At 50.9% G+C, this 17,160-nt stretch overlaps 1 protein-coding gene across 9 annotated transcripts in view; it reads left to right on the forward strand.

Annotated features, from left to right (window-relative positions):
- Window positions 1-6,323, forward strand: part of WNK2 (WNK lysine deficient protein kinase 2) — a 125,394-nt gene extending 119,071 nt beyond the window's left edge. For 7 of the 9 annotated variants that reach the window (XM_067303789.1, XM_067303794.1, XM_067303795.1 and 4 more), the window contains one exon: window positions 5,113-5,158. Coding sequence is in view for 2 of the 9 variants with exons in the window: in XM_067303797.1 (XP_067159898.1) it covers window positions 5,113-5,223 (111 nt within the window). In the remaining 7 variants the exon portion in view is untranslated. Of the gene's footprint in view, window positions 1-5,112 lie in introns of all 9 variants that reach the window. The other 2 variants (XM_067303797.1, XM_067303796.1) reach the window with 2 other exon arrangements.
- Window positions 6,324-17,160: the final 10,837 nt, after the last annotated feature.

A 17,160-nucleotide genomic window follows, 5' to 3' on the forward strand; every position in this document is an offset into this window, starting at 1 on the left:
CCTAACTGTTGTATCTTTAGCTAGTGTTGGGGCCAAAGAAAGGCTCAGAGGTTGATGTTTTCATTGCAGTATTCATCGTTTTAATTCCCTGATAGCCTTCTTCACTGCAAGTCTTCCGACTCTTAACTTTAAACTACATTTTCTTATCCTTGATCATGCTGAAGGCTGCTTCAAACCTCAGTAGCAAGTAAACAAATGATGGGAGATGGAACAAGTGGGACTTCTTGAGCAGAATTTGAGCAAAGGTGCTGGCCGTGTTGCTCTGCCCACCTCTTTCAACAGTTCAAAAAAAAAAAAAAAAAAACTGCTCCAAAGTCCTGTTTGTCATTGAATATCTTCCTCATGCTTAAGGACAGTTTTTGTTCCTTAAAAATCAATCTATATTTCCATTAAGTCCACTTAAATAAGACTGGTGAGCGAGATTATGGTATTTTATTTAGCTGCATGCATGCGTTTTACATAAAGTCTTCAGAAGGAAAAGCATATGTATTGCAGGTACCGGCACTTGCTCTGGCGTGTTACAGTACGTAACACCGGTTTCAGGGGCCTGAAAGTTTTGCCAGATTTAAACAGCTGGGCCCAAACCTTTCTACGTAGCTCAGACGAGGGGCGAGAGGCGTAAGCGGGGTCTGTGCCGCAGCCCTGGAGGGGGGCGCAGCGAGGAGGCTCTGTACGCAAACAACCATTCCCTTACGGATCCCAGAGCTGGCCTGATTTTGTTCCTGACTCTGAATATTCCTTTGATGTCTAGCAAGCAGGTGTGAAACACCCTGCATAAAATTTCCCCTTTCCTTAATGGCAGGCCTACGGCTGTGTCCTATAGCTTTGTCATCTTGACATTCCCAGAGCAGCTCCGTAAGGACCTGTGTGGAGCCAGGATGGATTTGTACGATTAAATTCGAGGTTTTGATGAGGACAGAGGGCCAGGGAGTTGGGAGGTCCCCAATTTCTTAACTTTAAAAATTTATGGGAACTTAATACAAACATTGAAAGAACATTTTAAGCTGCCAAGTCATGCATCCAGTACTTGGGAAATGACGAATTGAGTTTGCCCATCTGCCCTTATTTTGGCTTTCCGGTTGCTGTATATCATGCTAGAGTGTCTAAATGCATAATCGCATCCTGGTTTTCCGCGGCATCCCTGGCTTGCTTCGAGGGGGACGGGGCTTGCCGTGCGCGCGAGCTGCTGCGCGGGGCCCGCTTGTGCGCTCAGGGCTTGCGAGGGGCAGGGAACGGAGCAGGAGGCGGCAGGGAGAAAACTCCGAACGCTTAACGCTGCCCTGCGAGTCTCAGTCCGATCTCCCGGACACTGACTTCACTTCAAACCAATGATGCAAAAACTATCCCTTGCAGTTTCTTTGTATATTTAATTCTGATCTTCCTTGTATAATTTTAAAGAGTAAATGCTGCTATTTAGCTATTACTTTACATCTATCTGTAGAGTGCTCCCTTTCCTCCTGTTCCTTCACTGTCTGCTGTATAGCTTCTTGCATTTTTCTCTGAAATATTTGGTATTAGCTAGCATGAAAAACAAGATGACAGATAAATGGGCCGCTCATCTGGCTACATATGGCAGTCTCTTCACTCCTGCAAAAATACCTGTGTTTGGGAACAAGTCCCTTTAATGCTAAACACTAGTGTTTCCCAAATGAAATCAGATTTCTTAATCAAATTTCAGGTTTTGCCATTTGATATTTGTGGAGGAAGAACACTAATATGTTTGAATCAGTCATTAGTTTAACTTGTTTTTTTCAATAGTTGCTTTTTCCCTTAAAGTATTTTTTGTGGTCCCAGTGCTCTATTTCCTATTCAGAAAACACTCTGAGTTTTTCCAGAAAAGCCCTGGGGACTTAGAATTCAGTGTGTTTGTACTGTTTGATCAGCGCGTGTGTTCTTGTGGGTAGAGTTCGAGCAGGAAAAACATCCAACCTTCCGCACTGATTGGAAGTAGGCTTTGGAGAGCCGTAATCAGTAGTCTCCTTTTTGAAATGATTTGACCTCAATGTTGCTTTTCCCCCCACCTCAAAGTAAACAAAGGTTTCAAGTCATGTTAAGCAAGATTGCCATATTGGTTAACATTTGAGGTATCAAAAACCTGCATAGTTTTTCGGCTTGCTGCCAGCTAGCTACCCGCTGAGGTCGGTTCAGATCTTGTTGAAGGAGTGGGCTTGGAGGCAGAAGTTGCAAATGAAATAGTTCAAGACTACAACTAATAATAACGCAGCAAGGTTTCTTGCAGTCTCCTAGCTCCCCGTCTGCCCTTCTCAGTCCCCGATTCTCGGGGGTGTTTGCAGAAGAGGCTGGTAGTGCTGGAGCGGTGCGTGCTTGCGGCGTAGGGCCAGGTCTCTGCAGAGGATGCCAACGGGAGACTCTGGCGCTCTTCGTTATCACAGACGGATGAATAACTTGCTATGGGATTGAGTTTATAAAACAGCAACGACATAATCACATGCATTTCTTGCCATGGTTATTTATTATTTATTGAATCTTTGAGTCATGTGCTGGTTTTTGTGGTGTTGGGCTCTGGCTATAATTACGCAGCCAGGCCCGTGCTGAGCTGAGCTGAGCTTCAGTCGAGGGTTTGTGCAAGGCGTCTGCTGTGCTGATGCTTGCGTTGTTTCTTCTGAATGGACGTGGTAAATACAGTTGTATCCTAGTCTGTATTCCTCAAACGAATCATTGCTCAGACGTGGATCGTGTTGTGACTTCTGCACGTCGGTGACTTTTGACTGGAGCGATGTTTCTTTTTTCAGGCAGGTCCGTTTCTTGAGCCGTCCCCTTCAGAGGCAGCGGGCAGGGGAGCTCCTGAGCCCTGATCGTGCTCCCTCTGTTGTTAATGCGGATGAGCTGCAGGAGTGCAACCTAGCGAGGTGGACTTCGGGGAGCGGTCGGGTTACAAATTCTGCACACTGAAAGAAGCTGTGGCTCAGAGGCTTTTGCATGTGCTGCGATGCTGATTTTAGCTGTGGCGGTAAATAGATTACTTGTGACTGATTCATCCGGAAGACGGGCTTATACAAGCAGACGGTAATTTTTGTAAATTATGTGGTCCCTTCTGCTTTTTTTCAGAGTAATAGTTGAAGTGTGCTGTTGAGGTTGCTGCTAGATACGCTTGAATCTAGATTTGACTATAAAACTTTTCCTGTGAAATAGCTTGCCCACAAGAAGTCTAGAGGCTGCATAATTTAAGTGTGCACTCTTACACGCAAAGCCTCATTAAGCTTTGGTTTTCTCTTGATAAGCACGCAAACAGTATGCATCGAAGAAGACCTTGTAGATTGATTAAATCTCTGTTATAACAGTGAAGTTCTTGTGATGAGTTTTTGTTTTTTCAAAGTCTGGTGACCAAGAGAAACTTGGACTAATTTCTTTTGATGTAGTGCCACTGGATGGATTCACAGTGTATATTTAGCATGTTGTTGTAGTCACACATTAACAAGTTGTCGTATAAGGCAGAAGGAAAAGTCAGGATTTTTTTTTCCCCTTGGAAAAGAGCGGATCCCCGTACTTTGCCTTCCATCACCACCGAGGGCAACTACGGCAGCTTCGTGCTCTAGGAGCTCTGAGCCACTGTGCTGCAGATTTTTAGATCTAGCATAATTTTTGCTGAGATATTTGGGAGCTTTGACACCTTTTAAAAGCTTAGGCAGTTTAAAAAGAAATAACTGGCTGCCAGTCCTTCTCAAACAGATGTTCTTTAGGTCTGACATAAATACCCCAAAAAGTATTTACTCGTGGTTTTTGTTTGGAATTAGTCTGCAAATAAGGTAGAAACTTATTTTTCAGCATTCAGTTTTGTTTATCTATCTGATTAGATAAACTACATCTGATACCTCTTTCAGTGTCTGTTTCCTTCTCTAGTCAGAGGCTCCGAGATATTCTGTGCAATAACTGCATTTCCTCCACAGTTGGCCCCAACACACACAGGACTTTAGCAGAGCTGAGTTCACTGATCTCCGCAGTGCTGTCGATGGGGCCCTTCCAGTTTCTGCTCAAAAGTGCAGACCGCCGCCAAAACGCGAGGTTGCCCTGGGCGCGTGGGCTGCTGCCTGCAGGGGCTGGTCACCGGCGGAGCTCGCGCTGCCTTCGACTTTGCGGCTGAGCCGCGGTGTAGCCAGGGGCCAGTCCCCTTGCGCGCTCGAGCTTTTTCCCTCTTACCTGGAGGTCATTAACTTTGCCTTGTTTCTGGGATGAGCTTCTGTGCCAAGTGGTGGTTGTGAGTAGTGAGCAGCTGTGGAGAGCTGGGGTGGGTTCAAGTCTTTGCAGAAGTGATGTTGCTCAGAAGCTTGTGGGAGATTTACGGTGAAAACATGACTCTACTTCCATTAAAAGCACTTATTCCTATGAACAGGCAGAGCGGGAAAGACAGGAGGGAGGAAAGTGGGACTACATTTAATAAAAGCAAAGCCTAAAGCATGGAAGCCCGCCAGGAGCTGTAGCAAACACAGAGTCCCTCTGCACAAGGCACTTTTTCCTGATGCCCGCTGTGTCCCCCACTCTGAAGAGCTGCCCTTCGAAACGGCTCGCTGCGTTTTTTCCAAAAAAATCCAGCAAACTGTCCATTGTGCGAGCTGCACGTGCCGAAGTGTCCGTTGTGCGAGCCGCACGTGCCGAAGTGTCCGTTGCGCGAGCCGCACGTGCTTGCAGGCCCAGTAACGAGCGCGCACGTTGCTGTGACGGGGCCTGACGGACTTGAGTGCATGTCGCTACGCTGCCGGCGCCCCGACCCGTGGCTCGCGCGGGACGTGCGGGCGCGCGGCTGCTCCGGCCTCGCGCTGCGCTGCGGGCGCTGGCGCCGCGCTCCCCTGCGCCGCGGGCATCTCCCTTGGGGGAAGCGAGGCCGGCTCGGAGGCGGCCGCGGGAGAGCAGCGCTTGGCGCGGGCAGCGGAGGCCGTGCGAGCGCCTTCGCGGGCAGCCGCGGGGCTGCGCAGCGCCCTCGAGAGCGAGCTGCCGCCGAGCGGTCGGCGCGACGCCCCGATGCCGGCCAGCGGGATTTCCGCTCCCGCTGCCGCGGCCTAGCGGGGATGCCGGCGCCGGCCGCGGCCTCCTCGCGGGAGGGAGGGCTTTGCGCGCGCCGGGTCCGCCGTCTCACGCGGCCGTTCTCTCTTGTAGGTCCTGAAGCCGCGAGCGCCGGCGACTGAGCCGTGGCCACCGCAGCTGCCGTGCCCAGCGCCGGGTCCTGCCGCCGCCGCCGGCGAGGAGGAGCAGCGAGATGGGAAATGATTTATCGTGTGTGAGACATTCTGTGCCGTGCTGGTCCATTCTACACGATTTTGTAACTTTCTAATCATTTTTTATTTATAGTTGGAAATACAAAAATGTTATGCAAAAATAAAGGAAAAATATTTTGGGGGAAAAAGGATTTTGTTCCAGATTGTTCCCTTCTGTTGTGAGCCAGGTTCCCGTGAGCAGCTTCTCGAGAAGAGGGAGTAGGAGGCGTTCTTTCAAGTATATTTTGTTTCACACGGTTGTAATTTAAGTAGTTTTCGAAAAGATAAGCTAGGCACATGTATTCAGATTCTAGTAGAAGATAAATTCCAATTCCATTTAAATTTCTCAGTCAGAACAGTTCTTTTGTGAAGATAATATTCTATTTTAAATCTGGTTAAATCAAGTAAAGCAACCTGCAGAGACTTCGCTGGATAGCAAGTTCGTTCTTGTCACCTCCTTTTTTCCCTCTTTCTTTTCCTTATAGACTGGACACGTTTTCTTGCCAGAGTTAAATACAGGTCTCAAATCACTTCTAATTTTAAATGTAAGACTAAAATCCTTCTGCAGACGAGTCAGTAATTGGAGCAATTTTTAAAAGACTTTAAAGTGCCTTCAACAAGCTAAAATTATGTAGTGGGAGATTTCTTTTTCTTGATTCACTGAAGATAGGTTTCAGCTGCCTCCGGGGTTGAGGTGACGTACAAAGTAGTTTGTAGCAATAATCTCATGAGTAATCATTCATTATGAAGTTATACTCAACTTTTTTTAGAAAGGTGGGTTTTTAAGCACTTTTCCTAAGGACTAGGAAAGAGTGCTGGTCTTGCTGTTATATTTTGGCCCTAAACTCTTCCAGCCTTCTGCTGCTATGCGCCCAAAGACTTCACTTGCTTCCCCCTTAGGCAGTTTCAGACTATGATGTTCTGACCTTTTCACTCTCTGTTTTTGATACCACAGAAATATGAATTTATACCTCCCCATAAGCCTTTCAGTATCGTTGTCTTTTTCCTTTCTCGCATCCGGAGCCTGGCATATTGTTTCATTGTTATCTGCTGTGTCTGTCTCTTCCAAATCTCAGCTCTAAATAATAAATCTTATTTTGATGCCATTGTTCACTATTTCGTTACCACCTAGGCTCTAACTTGTTAGGTTATTTCGCCTCGCGAGCTAGAAGGGGAATGCAGGTTGACTTCGACGTGTTGCTGGCATCTCTGAGCTAAAGAGCCATCAAAACGTTTTGTAGGCTCAGAGGTGAAGCACCAGGGCCAAAACGAAGGTCTGGGTTAATTTGCTGCTTGTCTGCTGTGCCTGCCCTGTCCACGCCTAGGGCAGCGGGAACGATCTGCACGAACGCCGGAGCTCGTGAGGGGGCTGAAGCTGCTGCGAAATTCTTGCTTGCTTTTGGCTGTCCTGCTTGTAGCAAGGGCCACGTTTACGTCCCTTTCCTATGGGTGGCAGACGGGGGGTCCAACTGCGCACCACACTTTTCATTTTCTATTTTGGTGCCTGGCACCTCTCCCTCTCCCGCGGTTGCTGCCCGTCGCTGCGGGAGTCGCCAGCCTGCTCCGTACGGGACCGGTGTCGTGTCCCTGCCGTGCTTCGCAGGGTGAATCACTGCTCCAGTGATCATAGCAGCAAAGCACGGCGCAGCCGCCTGGTGCTTTGATTTCCTGAAAGTTTAAAAGGCTCCTTTCTCCAGGGAAACCCGGGTGGAGCTCCCAGGATCCAGGTCTTCCTCACCTCCCGGCAGTTTTTCAAGCCTCTAATAGTTTTTCTGACCTCTCTGTTCCCTCTGTAAACCCTTAGGCTCCTTCGTGGCCCTGGTTAAGACTTCAGAAAGCCAATGGGCCTCCACCTCCAGATGAGCATTTTGAAAATAATCCATTAATATTCAGATTAAATAAAATATCAGGATTAAACATCAGGACTGGAAATTCCGGCAAATCCTAGATGGTTGTTGCTCCCCACTCTGCCAAGTCCTCCTAGCTTTAGATAATCTGTTCTGCAAAAGGCTGCTCGGTTTTGGGGTGCAGCCCACGTTTGCTGCCGGCATTACGGTTCGAAGTGAAAGCCCTAAGAAGTGCTAAGGGGGGCTGAGCTCCTCTAGTCTGAACCACTGAACGGGGTCCTCTAAGGAAGAAGAGCTGTGCTCTGGTGGGTTTTCTCTGCACCTGGTATCTCGAGTTTCTCTGTTCCTTGCAGAGCCATAACAAATGTTGTCCTGTCTATTAGACACAAAGCTAACGTTCTGGTTTAGACTTTGATCAGAAACGCTTCCTGCTGAGCATACTGCAGTGCTGAACTTCAGCAGACGACTCGGAGCTGCAAGCGACCCTCACGCGATGCAACGCGCCACCTCGATAGCGGGGTTTGGCCGAGGGTGTCGTCCGAGACCCATCAGCTTTCACAGCCCTGTGGCGTGCGTAGCACCAACAGGCGTTTGATAACGCAGCGCTCTCCCGGGCGCCGGTAGCTGGGCCCTGGCAGAGCGTGTGGTTTCCGTTTTGCTGCCGCCAGCAGCTGCTGCTTTCCCACGGCTCGGTGTTTTCCCTGTATGTGCTTCAGTAATAGGCAGAATGTGCTTCTCCATGCTTTCCCCGGGAGTAATGCGGGGCCAAACCAAAGCTCAAGTCTAACCAAAACCCTTGGAGAGGAGCGTGACCATTGCAAGGTTTAACGTAACACAAACACGAAAAGGAGAAACGCTAAGATGACTTGAGCTTTAACTCGGCGCTAAAAGGCGCTGCCCGCTTGTGCGGAGGCTCCGGCGTGGTTTCTCCCACGGAGGCTGGAAGCGCTTGTTCCGGCGCGTACCTGAGCTGGACCTGAGCCGCCGGGCAGCGGCCGTCGGGAGCGGTAGGACGGTGCCTGGACGCGGCGTAGGCAGCCGGTGCGGGCCCAGCTGCGAGCCAGCAGGCGCTGGGGTCTCTTCTGCCCTCGAGCCTGCCAGGTTTGACCAGCTGCTCCCAACTTGGCTAGCGAGGGATGCTGGGGGCAAATTGTTTGCAGCTTCCTTGACGTGCAGACTGATTTCTCTGCTGTATCATCTGTCTTCTACCTGCTCACTGACCGGAACAGCATCCCAGCAGGTGGGATGCCTAAAGCAGGTTTGTGCTGAGTTCGTGGCACCCCTGAATATTTCAAGGGATTGGTAACGACGTCTCCGGCCCCATTTGTCCGCTCAGAGCTGCAGCCAGTCTCGCCATCTCCTGGGAGCAGACAATTCCTCTGAGTACCTGGTACGTATTGCCCACGCTAACATTATTAACTCTCTGCTGAAGCTGCTGTGTTTTCCTGGGTAGTATCGCTGAAAACGCTGTTTTGGAGCCCAGACTTGGTACTGCTGCTTTTGCACGGGCTGCTGCAGCTCGACTTGATGGGAAGCCCTGCAGGGTCCTCTGCCATCTCGCCGCATGTCAGGAGGGCTGACTAATGCAGAAGATATTCCTCCATGCTAGCTGTGAGTCACTACAGTTCATACTGGTGTGTGCCACCCCCTGAAAAAGCACCTCTAAAAAAAAAAATGTCTTTAAGCTTGGATGCTAGGTGCTGTGAAAGCAATCCAGTACATCCAGTTTAAGCATAACGGTGCCCATGAGAACAATACTTCTTGGTGTTTGCTGAAATGACTTTGAACATGAAACAAGTGTTTAAGGAAAAAATAAAGAAATGATTTATTACAGTCTAACTATGACAGCATAGTTGTTAAGTCTAAGTAGAGTTGTACAAAACTAAAATAAAAAACAACTTGTATTTAGCTGTATTTTAGACCAACTTTACAAGGTCTCCTTGTTTCTTCCAGCTAATACATCCCCAAGACCCAGCTGTGAAACAACTCCAGTCTTGGGGCAATTTTCAATAAAGATCATTCTGGGTTATGCGTATGGGCATCTTTACATACTCAAACTGTCCTCGGGGCTCTTGGCTTCAATATTTTCTATGGCCTGTAAATCAGTTAGTCCTTCAGGCAAAATGGCTAGAGTTACTGGCTACTCCCTCTAGCTTTCAGAAATGCCGGAACAGGCAGCCGTGCCGCTCTGCAGGCGCATTTTAAAGCACAGCGAACGTGATGCGCTTTTCGCCGTCAGCCGCGACGAAGCGACGGCTCCCAGGCTCGCCGGAACCGCGGCGCTGGTGGCCAAGCCGCTCGAGGAGCGAGGCTTTCCAGAGCTAACGCAGCAGGTAGGTTCGGATGGTAGCGCGCGTGCTCTGGCGGAGGAACCCCGGCGAGCGACGGCAGGCTGATCTGCGAGATGTGCTCGTAACGCACGGAGTAAGTACCCAAGCGTCACGCGACGTTTCAGCCAGGGGACAGAGCTACCTGGGCTGCAGCGGTCTCCGTCTGGGCAGGGCGAACGGAGCCCAGCGCCGGCACCAGCGCGGCACGGGGGACAGCAAGGTGAGACTGTAGGTGCACGCGGGATCCAACTTCCGAGCGACATGCCGGGGGCTGCGATGGGTCGCCTGGGGCGGCAGGCGACGGAGGGGTGGCTGGACGGGGGGTCGCAGTAGTGCCGCGTCCCGCCGGCCCACGGGACAGGCTGAGGCGGCTCCCACGTGGGGCCGCGCGCCCCTTGCCCAGCGCGGTGCTGCTCCGGGGGCTGCTGCCTCGGCGGGTCCCGGCCGCGCGGCCAGGGGACAGCGGTGCCCGGCAAAGGGAGCCGGAGCAAAGCGTTGCCTGATATGGGCTTCCTGAAATGGGCTGATAAGTGCAGTTAGGAAAAGGGCTCAAGTCGCTTAAACTTATTCCTCCGCCGCGGGCTACGTGTGCCGGCGCCTCCCGGCCCTCGCGGACGGGGGAGCCGAGACGTCACCTTGGCGGCGGCAGGTCTCCGAGGGAAGAGCAAGGAAATCGCAAAGAAAAACGGGGGCGCGCGGGGCTCTGGTGGGCAAGGACTGTTATAAACGGGGTTCAGGTGTACTTAAATGTTAGGGAACAAGTCAGCTTTTCTCTCTGGGCCTTGGTTGCTATTTTTACTACTGAAGTGGCGAGTGAACCCACTTGGTGTTTTGGACAGAACGGCCCTGTGTTTGGAAAAATTCATTTTAATTTGATAAAAAAAATTACTTTTGTGCCAATAAAAGAAAGCCATTGCAAGCACTAAAAATGCAGCTTAGCTTCCCCTAACAGGCGCTCGAGGCAGCAAAGTATTTTAGTAGTTAATTAACTGTTACTGATTTAGGAGGAAAAAAAAGTCAAAAAGGCTTCAAATCCTCTCTGGATTTGTACAGTTTCTGTGAGGCTTGAGAGCAATTTTAAGTGGTTTATCTTCTGTCTTCTGTTTCTTGGCGCTTCAGCACTCTCAGCAGGGGAATTTCTGGAAGGAAAGGGAGGAATACGTTTGGGGAGATGCTGATTCGGTGCCGGGGGCACATGAAGATGTTTAAGGCTGTTAGATGTTTAACAAGGCTTATTAGCATAGTCATGGAAATTGAAGTCAGTTAAAAATGTCAAACATAGTAAAATAATTCTCAAATATTTGCTAATTGCATACAAGAGTCCGGGCTGCCGAGACAGTTGAATACGCCAGTCAGCTCCTTATAGCGGTTGCTGTCACGGGTACTTTAGAAAATAGGTGTGGATGGAGAGCTTGCAGGACTTTGCAGCCCTAAACATGAGATTTAGGGTTTGTTTTAGAATACAACCTGAATTTTTTTGTCCTTTTTAAATTGTTTGAGATGTGCATCGGTTTAAAGAAACAAAAATTTGAGTCAATAAATGTCAGCTTTGCTGTGCCTGCCTATTGGTGGCAGAATGAACCTGCCTGTTCGCAACGCTCTCCGCCGCCGTGCTGTGACGCTGGGGGGAGCGGGCAGAGGAGCGGCTGCGAGGACGGCATCCTTCGCCCAACATGTCCGCGCTGCGCTCACGAGCGTCCCTGCGGTTTTGCTCTTGCCAGGGCGAAGTCATGACCAAGCTAAAAATCGGAGGTAACGTTGCACTTGCTCTTGCAGTAGGATTCTAGGAGCTTATTTCCATTTCTTTTTTCTATTGAATATTCATCCCTGAGATATGAGATGAAAGTAAGATGGCAATTAGTCATACAGAAGGAAAAATATTTCCTTTTACTGACCAGTGAAGATAAGTAAAGGGACACGCATCTTGCAGTTAAGCACTCGGAGGCTTCTATTCATGCTCTTTCCTTCCTTTATTCTTTGCCATTTTATTACAGCTATTATTATAAAAATAGACAAGTAAAATTGTTCAAAAATTACCTGCCTGGATGGTTTTTCAGTGGAGAATGTAGTTGCTGGCAAATCAAAAGAAAATACCCTATTTGTTTGAATTGATGCTATTTAACAGATTTCCCATCTCCAGCCCAGCTGAATTAGAAATATTTTGGGGTAATAATCCTTCCTTTGAATGCACTTGCAAGCACGAACAAGGTGCGAGGGAGAAACGAAAATACAGGAGAAACTCCACCTCCTGCCTGCAACGTTTCAAAGCACCGGTGAAAGCGGGTCCTCTGGGCTTGTGCGTTTTTTAACGCTCAAGAAGCAAACCTGCATGCGATATGGCTTTGTTCTCCATCGCTTTTTTAACGAGTGCTGGGGGGCTTTTTCGTCACCTCCTTTGCCCCCAGCACCGGGGGCGCGTTCAGGGGCTCGCCGCGCTGCTTCCCGTGGGAGGATGGATGGATCACGCGTGGTGTCTCGGGGACAGCGCTGGGTATTTTCGGGGCCCAAGCGCAAAGCCTCGCTCCCCCGAACCCGCGCAGAGCCAGCCAGGATGTCGCGCCCCGGGGCGGGATTCAGCCCCGTTTTCGGCAGCGACGCTGAGCCCCCAGGCTGGCCGCAGCCACCCACCGCGGGCGAAGCCTTCGCTCCCGCGGGGCTCGGCGCCCGTCTCCCTCTGACACTTTTGGGCGACGGCTCCCGTCGCTGCCGCGATCTTGCTTTCCCCACCCGCGCGGCGGCGGCAGCGACGCGGATGGGGCTTTGGGAGAGCCGCTGCCCGGCAGGTTCGCACCCGCGCGGCAAATGCAACGTCGAGAGGGAGGACGGGCCCTCGGCGGAAGGCACGTGCCTCTGCCGGCAGCGTCCTGCGCCGTGGCCCCTAAGCAAACGGCTCTGGGAGGCACCAGCTAGCTGCGGCCCGCGTGCCTTCTCCGGCAGGCGCCTGTTCCTGCGCCGTCGGCACGGCGCGATGCGCAGGCGCTCGGCGTGCGTTGGAAGCCCCGAATTTCGCTGCCTGTGTGGCTGGCAGCGCCCGGTGCTCCCAAGGGAGGAGAGGGGCTGCTCCAGCGCCGGGCCTGCTCCAGCGGCAGGGCAGCGAGGGCAGGAGCCGCGTGCGGCTCGCGCCGGCGACGGGCGAGGAAGCGGCTCGGGGACGAGGCCGGGTCGACGGTGCGGCTTCTTGCGAGGCGGTTGCGGAGTTTCTGCCGCCTTAGACGGAGGTTAAGCAAAAGCACGTCGAGCTGGGCTCTGCCAAGGGAGCGCGGCCGTGCCCGACGCTGCGGCAGAGGCCGAGTCCGACAGCCGCGAGCCCTTACGTCGCGTCCCTGCAGCCTCCGCCGCCAGGGCCGCGGGCTCCGGCCGGAGGTACGAAGTGGCCTGCGGATGCCCCGGCCCCGGGAGGCGCGTGTCCGCGCTGCTCGCCGCGGGGCGAGCAAGCCAAGCGCGACGCCAGCGTCAGTCCGGCTGCGCGCCACCACGAGCCGGAGCCTCCCGGGGTGGTTCCCGGGGCCGGGAGCGTTGCCGCGCCGCGGGGCCCTGCGGCTCCCCCCTCCTGCGCTGGCGCCGGAGACGGGGACCGAGCCCTGCAGCCAGGCAGAGGGAAGTTGAGGCTGAGATCTTATTTCACTGATCGAAAAGAAAAGCGCCTGCTCTCCTTCCCTCCGGGGCGTGTTCTGGAAAGGAGGCGCGCGGCCGGAGCATCGCTGCCGTCCGAGCCCGGGGGGCCAGAGCGGAGCGTGGCCGGCGGCAGGCGGGAAAGGGAAAGGGACCCGGAGGAGTCGTGCCTCAGAAACGTGGGGCTGCTCGAGGGAGGTGCAGACCCTCCAGGGGAAGAAAACGCGGTGCGGTGTGAGGTGGTGCAAGCCTGGATGCGGCGAGAAAGTCGGATCCCTTCACCCGGCTGCAGTCTGGTTTCAGTGTGAGCGCGGAAACCGGGGGGAAGGGCTGGGAGAAAACTTGTCGGGTTTTTGTTGTTCTTTTTAATCGGGCCCGGAGCAAAACCCTCAGCGCGGACGCTAGGCGCCTGGCGAGGCGGAGGCCCCTGCGCCGTCCCACGCGGCAGCTCCCGGCCGCGGGCGGGAAGCAGCGCTTAGCCCGGAGCACGGAGCTCCTGCGAGGGAATTGCCAGAGCAACGCCAGTGCTCCCGCCTGCTGGTGCAAAAGCTATTTCTGTGCAAAGAGGTCCTGGAAGCGGGATCTGCAGGTGCTGCAGGGCACAGGCAGACACGTGCGCAAGCTGTAATTGCCACAAGGCAACTCGGTGTCCCCCAGCAGGTGATACCCGCAGGGGAAGCGGCTCCGCTCTGCGGGTTTTCAAGTCTCTCCCTCCCCTTTTTTTTTTCCACGGAGATAAAAATAACTGGACAATATCACATCTTTACAAGATGTTGTTCTTGCCCAACAGTTAACAGTCGACAGCGATCGCAGTGAAATGACACAGACGTGTGTAAGCTGCCCAACGGCCCAGTGCGAAATATATTTATTTTTATACAGCGCTGAAACCCGAGCATTAAAGTAAAACAAGAACTGCAGTAAATATTGTTCCATGTACGCATGATTTTTGATTGGCCCAAGTTAGCTTTTATGTAGCTGCAGCAGCAGTTGTCTCCAGTTCTTTGTCATGGTGATTCAGTAATGCTTTACCGTTGTCATGGTTGCAGGGTTACTACTAAAGCCAAAGCAATTGCACAGCCCTTTTATTCATAGTTTCAGTGTATAAACTAATTAAGTAAACTGAAAGCAGCAGTCTATTCTCTGGGCCTTGTTTTGATAATACTTGCTTTCAGATAGACTTTATTTTTGCTGTCATTCTCAATATCAAAACTTGCCTATGCTTCATCTTCCTGGATGAGTTTAGCATCCTAAGCCTGGGCAAAGTTCACTAATCATTTAATTGCCCAGAAATGTCATCTCAAAATTGCAAAGGTCTCTGGAAAATCTCTTCTGAACAGCTAAAATAAAGCTGCGAGCCAGTGTGTTTCAACCAAGTTGCATTCCTTATCGCTGCTTTACTCATGGCAGAAACCCAATGAAAATGTTTAGTTTCTGAGTTCATGCTTTGCTCTGTACAAATCATGGCAAAATGATACAAGGAGAGAAATTTATCTAAAGCTTCTCGCTCCTTCACCAGGCGCAGAAATCTGAGAGCACAGGAGTGATGAAGACTCTAATAAACAGACAGTGATACCAGCTGCAACCAGTGAACAAAATGTTCTCCTCAACTCTGAGAAGGTCAGTTTTACAATGACATGCAAGCTCATTTTTTATTAAAAACTCGATATAAGCATGGGATCTATTTGCAAGCCCTGAGAGCAAAGAGAGGAACCCAATAGTTTTTGCGTGAGATGGGAACAGTGGCTCTGGCATTTGCTTTTGGTTTAGAAGATTTAGTTTCCTGAATGGGTGTCCTGTTTACTGATCAGCTGCTTCTATGCCCTTGGCAATCATCCTTGTGTGTTATGGACAATGTGGAATCTAAGGAGAAATTGATGCCAAGTAAAAACCTATTTTCCCCTAAAATCAGCTGTGTATTAGTGTTCCTCTTGGTATCTTCCCATGGTGATGCACTTCCTCTGGAAGCCGGACCAGAGGTCCACGGGATCAGTCCTCCTCTTTTCCTCCCAGGCTTTCTCCTCCTGTTGCAAACAGCCCTGGACAAAGGGATGGGAACAGGAGATGCACTTTCTGCCCCTCCGTTAAGTTGTATTAAGGATGCAGCTGTGGATCAGCTCATCTAGAAGCACAAGGGGAGCCAGAATTTTCTCCTCTCTACCCACATAGAGCTGTTTGTCTTGGATACCGCAGAGCTCAGGGATCCCGGCATCCCCTCTCATTTGGTATCGCCAGAGGCTGGTATAACCTCCATGGTTGTTATTCCTCCACGCCGCCGCTCCAGAGATGTACCAGGACAGACAGTGTCCTGGGCGCTCATCTGTTTCTGCTGTAGAGGGGAATGTTGGAAGGGCCTTGAGGCTTGCTACTTGTCCTGCGGTGTCAGATATTCCCGTTTCCACTTGTTAGTGCTATTTTGGATTGGGTAGGGCAGCTGAAGAGGCTTCTGCTTCTTTGGCTGCTCTTGGGAGGGTGGTGGACACAGCTCTTTGGCACCTGCCCGTCATGTTGAAAAGTGGGGACAAAAGGATCTCCTGGACACTCTCCTTGGAGCACCAGGAATACCGGGCTCTTAGACAAGTTGCGTGTAGGCTCACTGCAGGCCAGGAACCAAATTTAATCATGTCACTGATCTAGCTGGACTGACCCTTAGTGGCCTGGAGGAAAACCTCATGCCACTATCTGCTCTTGTCCTAACTCGTTTATGTGTGGCTCCTACAGCACTTCTGAGGATGAGAATCAGGCTTTTGCTTCATGTGTGCACCTTCAAAAATAAACCTAAAATGGCAATACCTCAATAATACCTATAAATAAAGGATATACATTTGCAGTGGCAGAGCTGGGCTTGAGTCTGCTACATTTGTGGAGCTAATCTGTCAGTGTGTTTATTGCACCGCTAACAATTTAAGAGAGTCTAAAGACAGGCTGAGCTGGGTAGGAGCTCCAGTTACTGCTGTGCTATGGACAGCTCTGCTGAGGGCATTGCTGGCCCAGATGTGCTGCTGTATGACATGCTGGGTCTAAATACGTCTATGAATATCTAATCCTTTCTGAATCCCGCTGTGTCTCTGGCAGAGCGATGCTTTTTGACAATGAGTCCACAGAAGAATTAAGCATAATTTAATTTAATTTAATTTAAAGAATTAAATCAAACAAACCCCAGAGCCTGCAGTTCTGTCACTTGTGAAGTGTCTTGTCTTTCTGTTCCTGTGCATGGCCCTTTGCCCCGGGAGAAGGCCCTTGCCTATCTTCTCTTAGAAGCACGTTAACTTGTATTCCCATTTCATTTCTTCCCTTATTCGCATAAGATTAAAACTCACCAGTTCTCATATGAAACTGGCCTTACAGAGAAGTCTCTCTCACCTGCTGGTTATCCACCTCTCTTTTCTCCTTTCTCTTGGATGTGTGACCAGCAGCATCGTAGGTGGTACTTCCAGGACCGTGGTGATTCAAAAGCAAGTTATGTGCTCTGCGGCTAGTACTTAAATTAGCTTTCAGTATTTTGCATTTTTAGCTTGTGCACTACTCATGTAGAACTCTTCTTTAACATTCTTCACCATATTAAAAAAAGGGGGGGGGGGATCCCTCTAAGGAGAATTAGCTCAGGAGAGGTAGTGGCTCTACGGCGACGTTTGCAATTCTTTAGCTGGTTTCACTAAAACTTCTGCTCGTAACATAACTGCAGAATGACCCGTTCCTGAAACACCCCGGTAAGGGGAAATGGGAGACAGAGGCCTGTTAGTCTGTGGGTGCTGAGGCCAAGAGTCACTTTCATCAAGAGACTGCTGAAAAGAAAGTGTTATTTGAGTATCTGCCAAATAAATAAGGGATCTTGGCCGTGCTTAAAGGGAAATCATTTGCACTGACAGCTGAGGGCTCCTTCTCTGTTAACACAGGAAGTGGTGTGGTCTTCTGAAATAGAAAGGAAAAACGACTTCCTCAGTGCTCCCTGCTCATCCTTTGAGAGGCAGAGCGGGGACAGGGACATCGCCCTGGCGTCCTCCTCTCTGTGCTCCCCCTCGTCCGCGCGGGCAGCCTGGCACGGCCAGGACGTCTGAGTCGCCACTACTGGGGTCAAATGTCCCTACCTGGTTTTTAGGTTTCCGCTCTGTATTTAAATGCAGTAAGGTTATACTTGAAGTCGCATTTAGTGTTTCCTGCAGC

The sequence above is a fragment of the Apteryx mantelli genome, chromosome 12, assembly GCF_036417845.1.
Source record: "Apteryx mantelli isolate bAptMan1 chromosome 12, bAptMan1.hap1, whole genome shotgun sequence".
In the NCBI taxonomy this organism is placed as follows: domain Eukaryota; kingdom Metazoa; phylum Chordata; class Aves; order Apterygiformes; family Apterygidae; genus Apteryx; species Apteryx mantelli.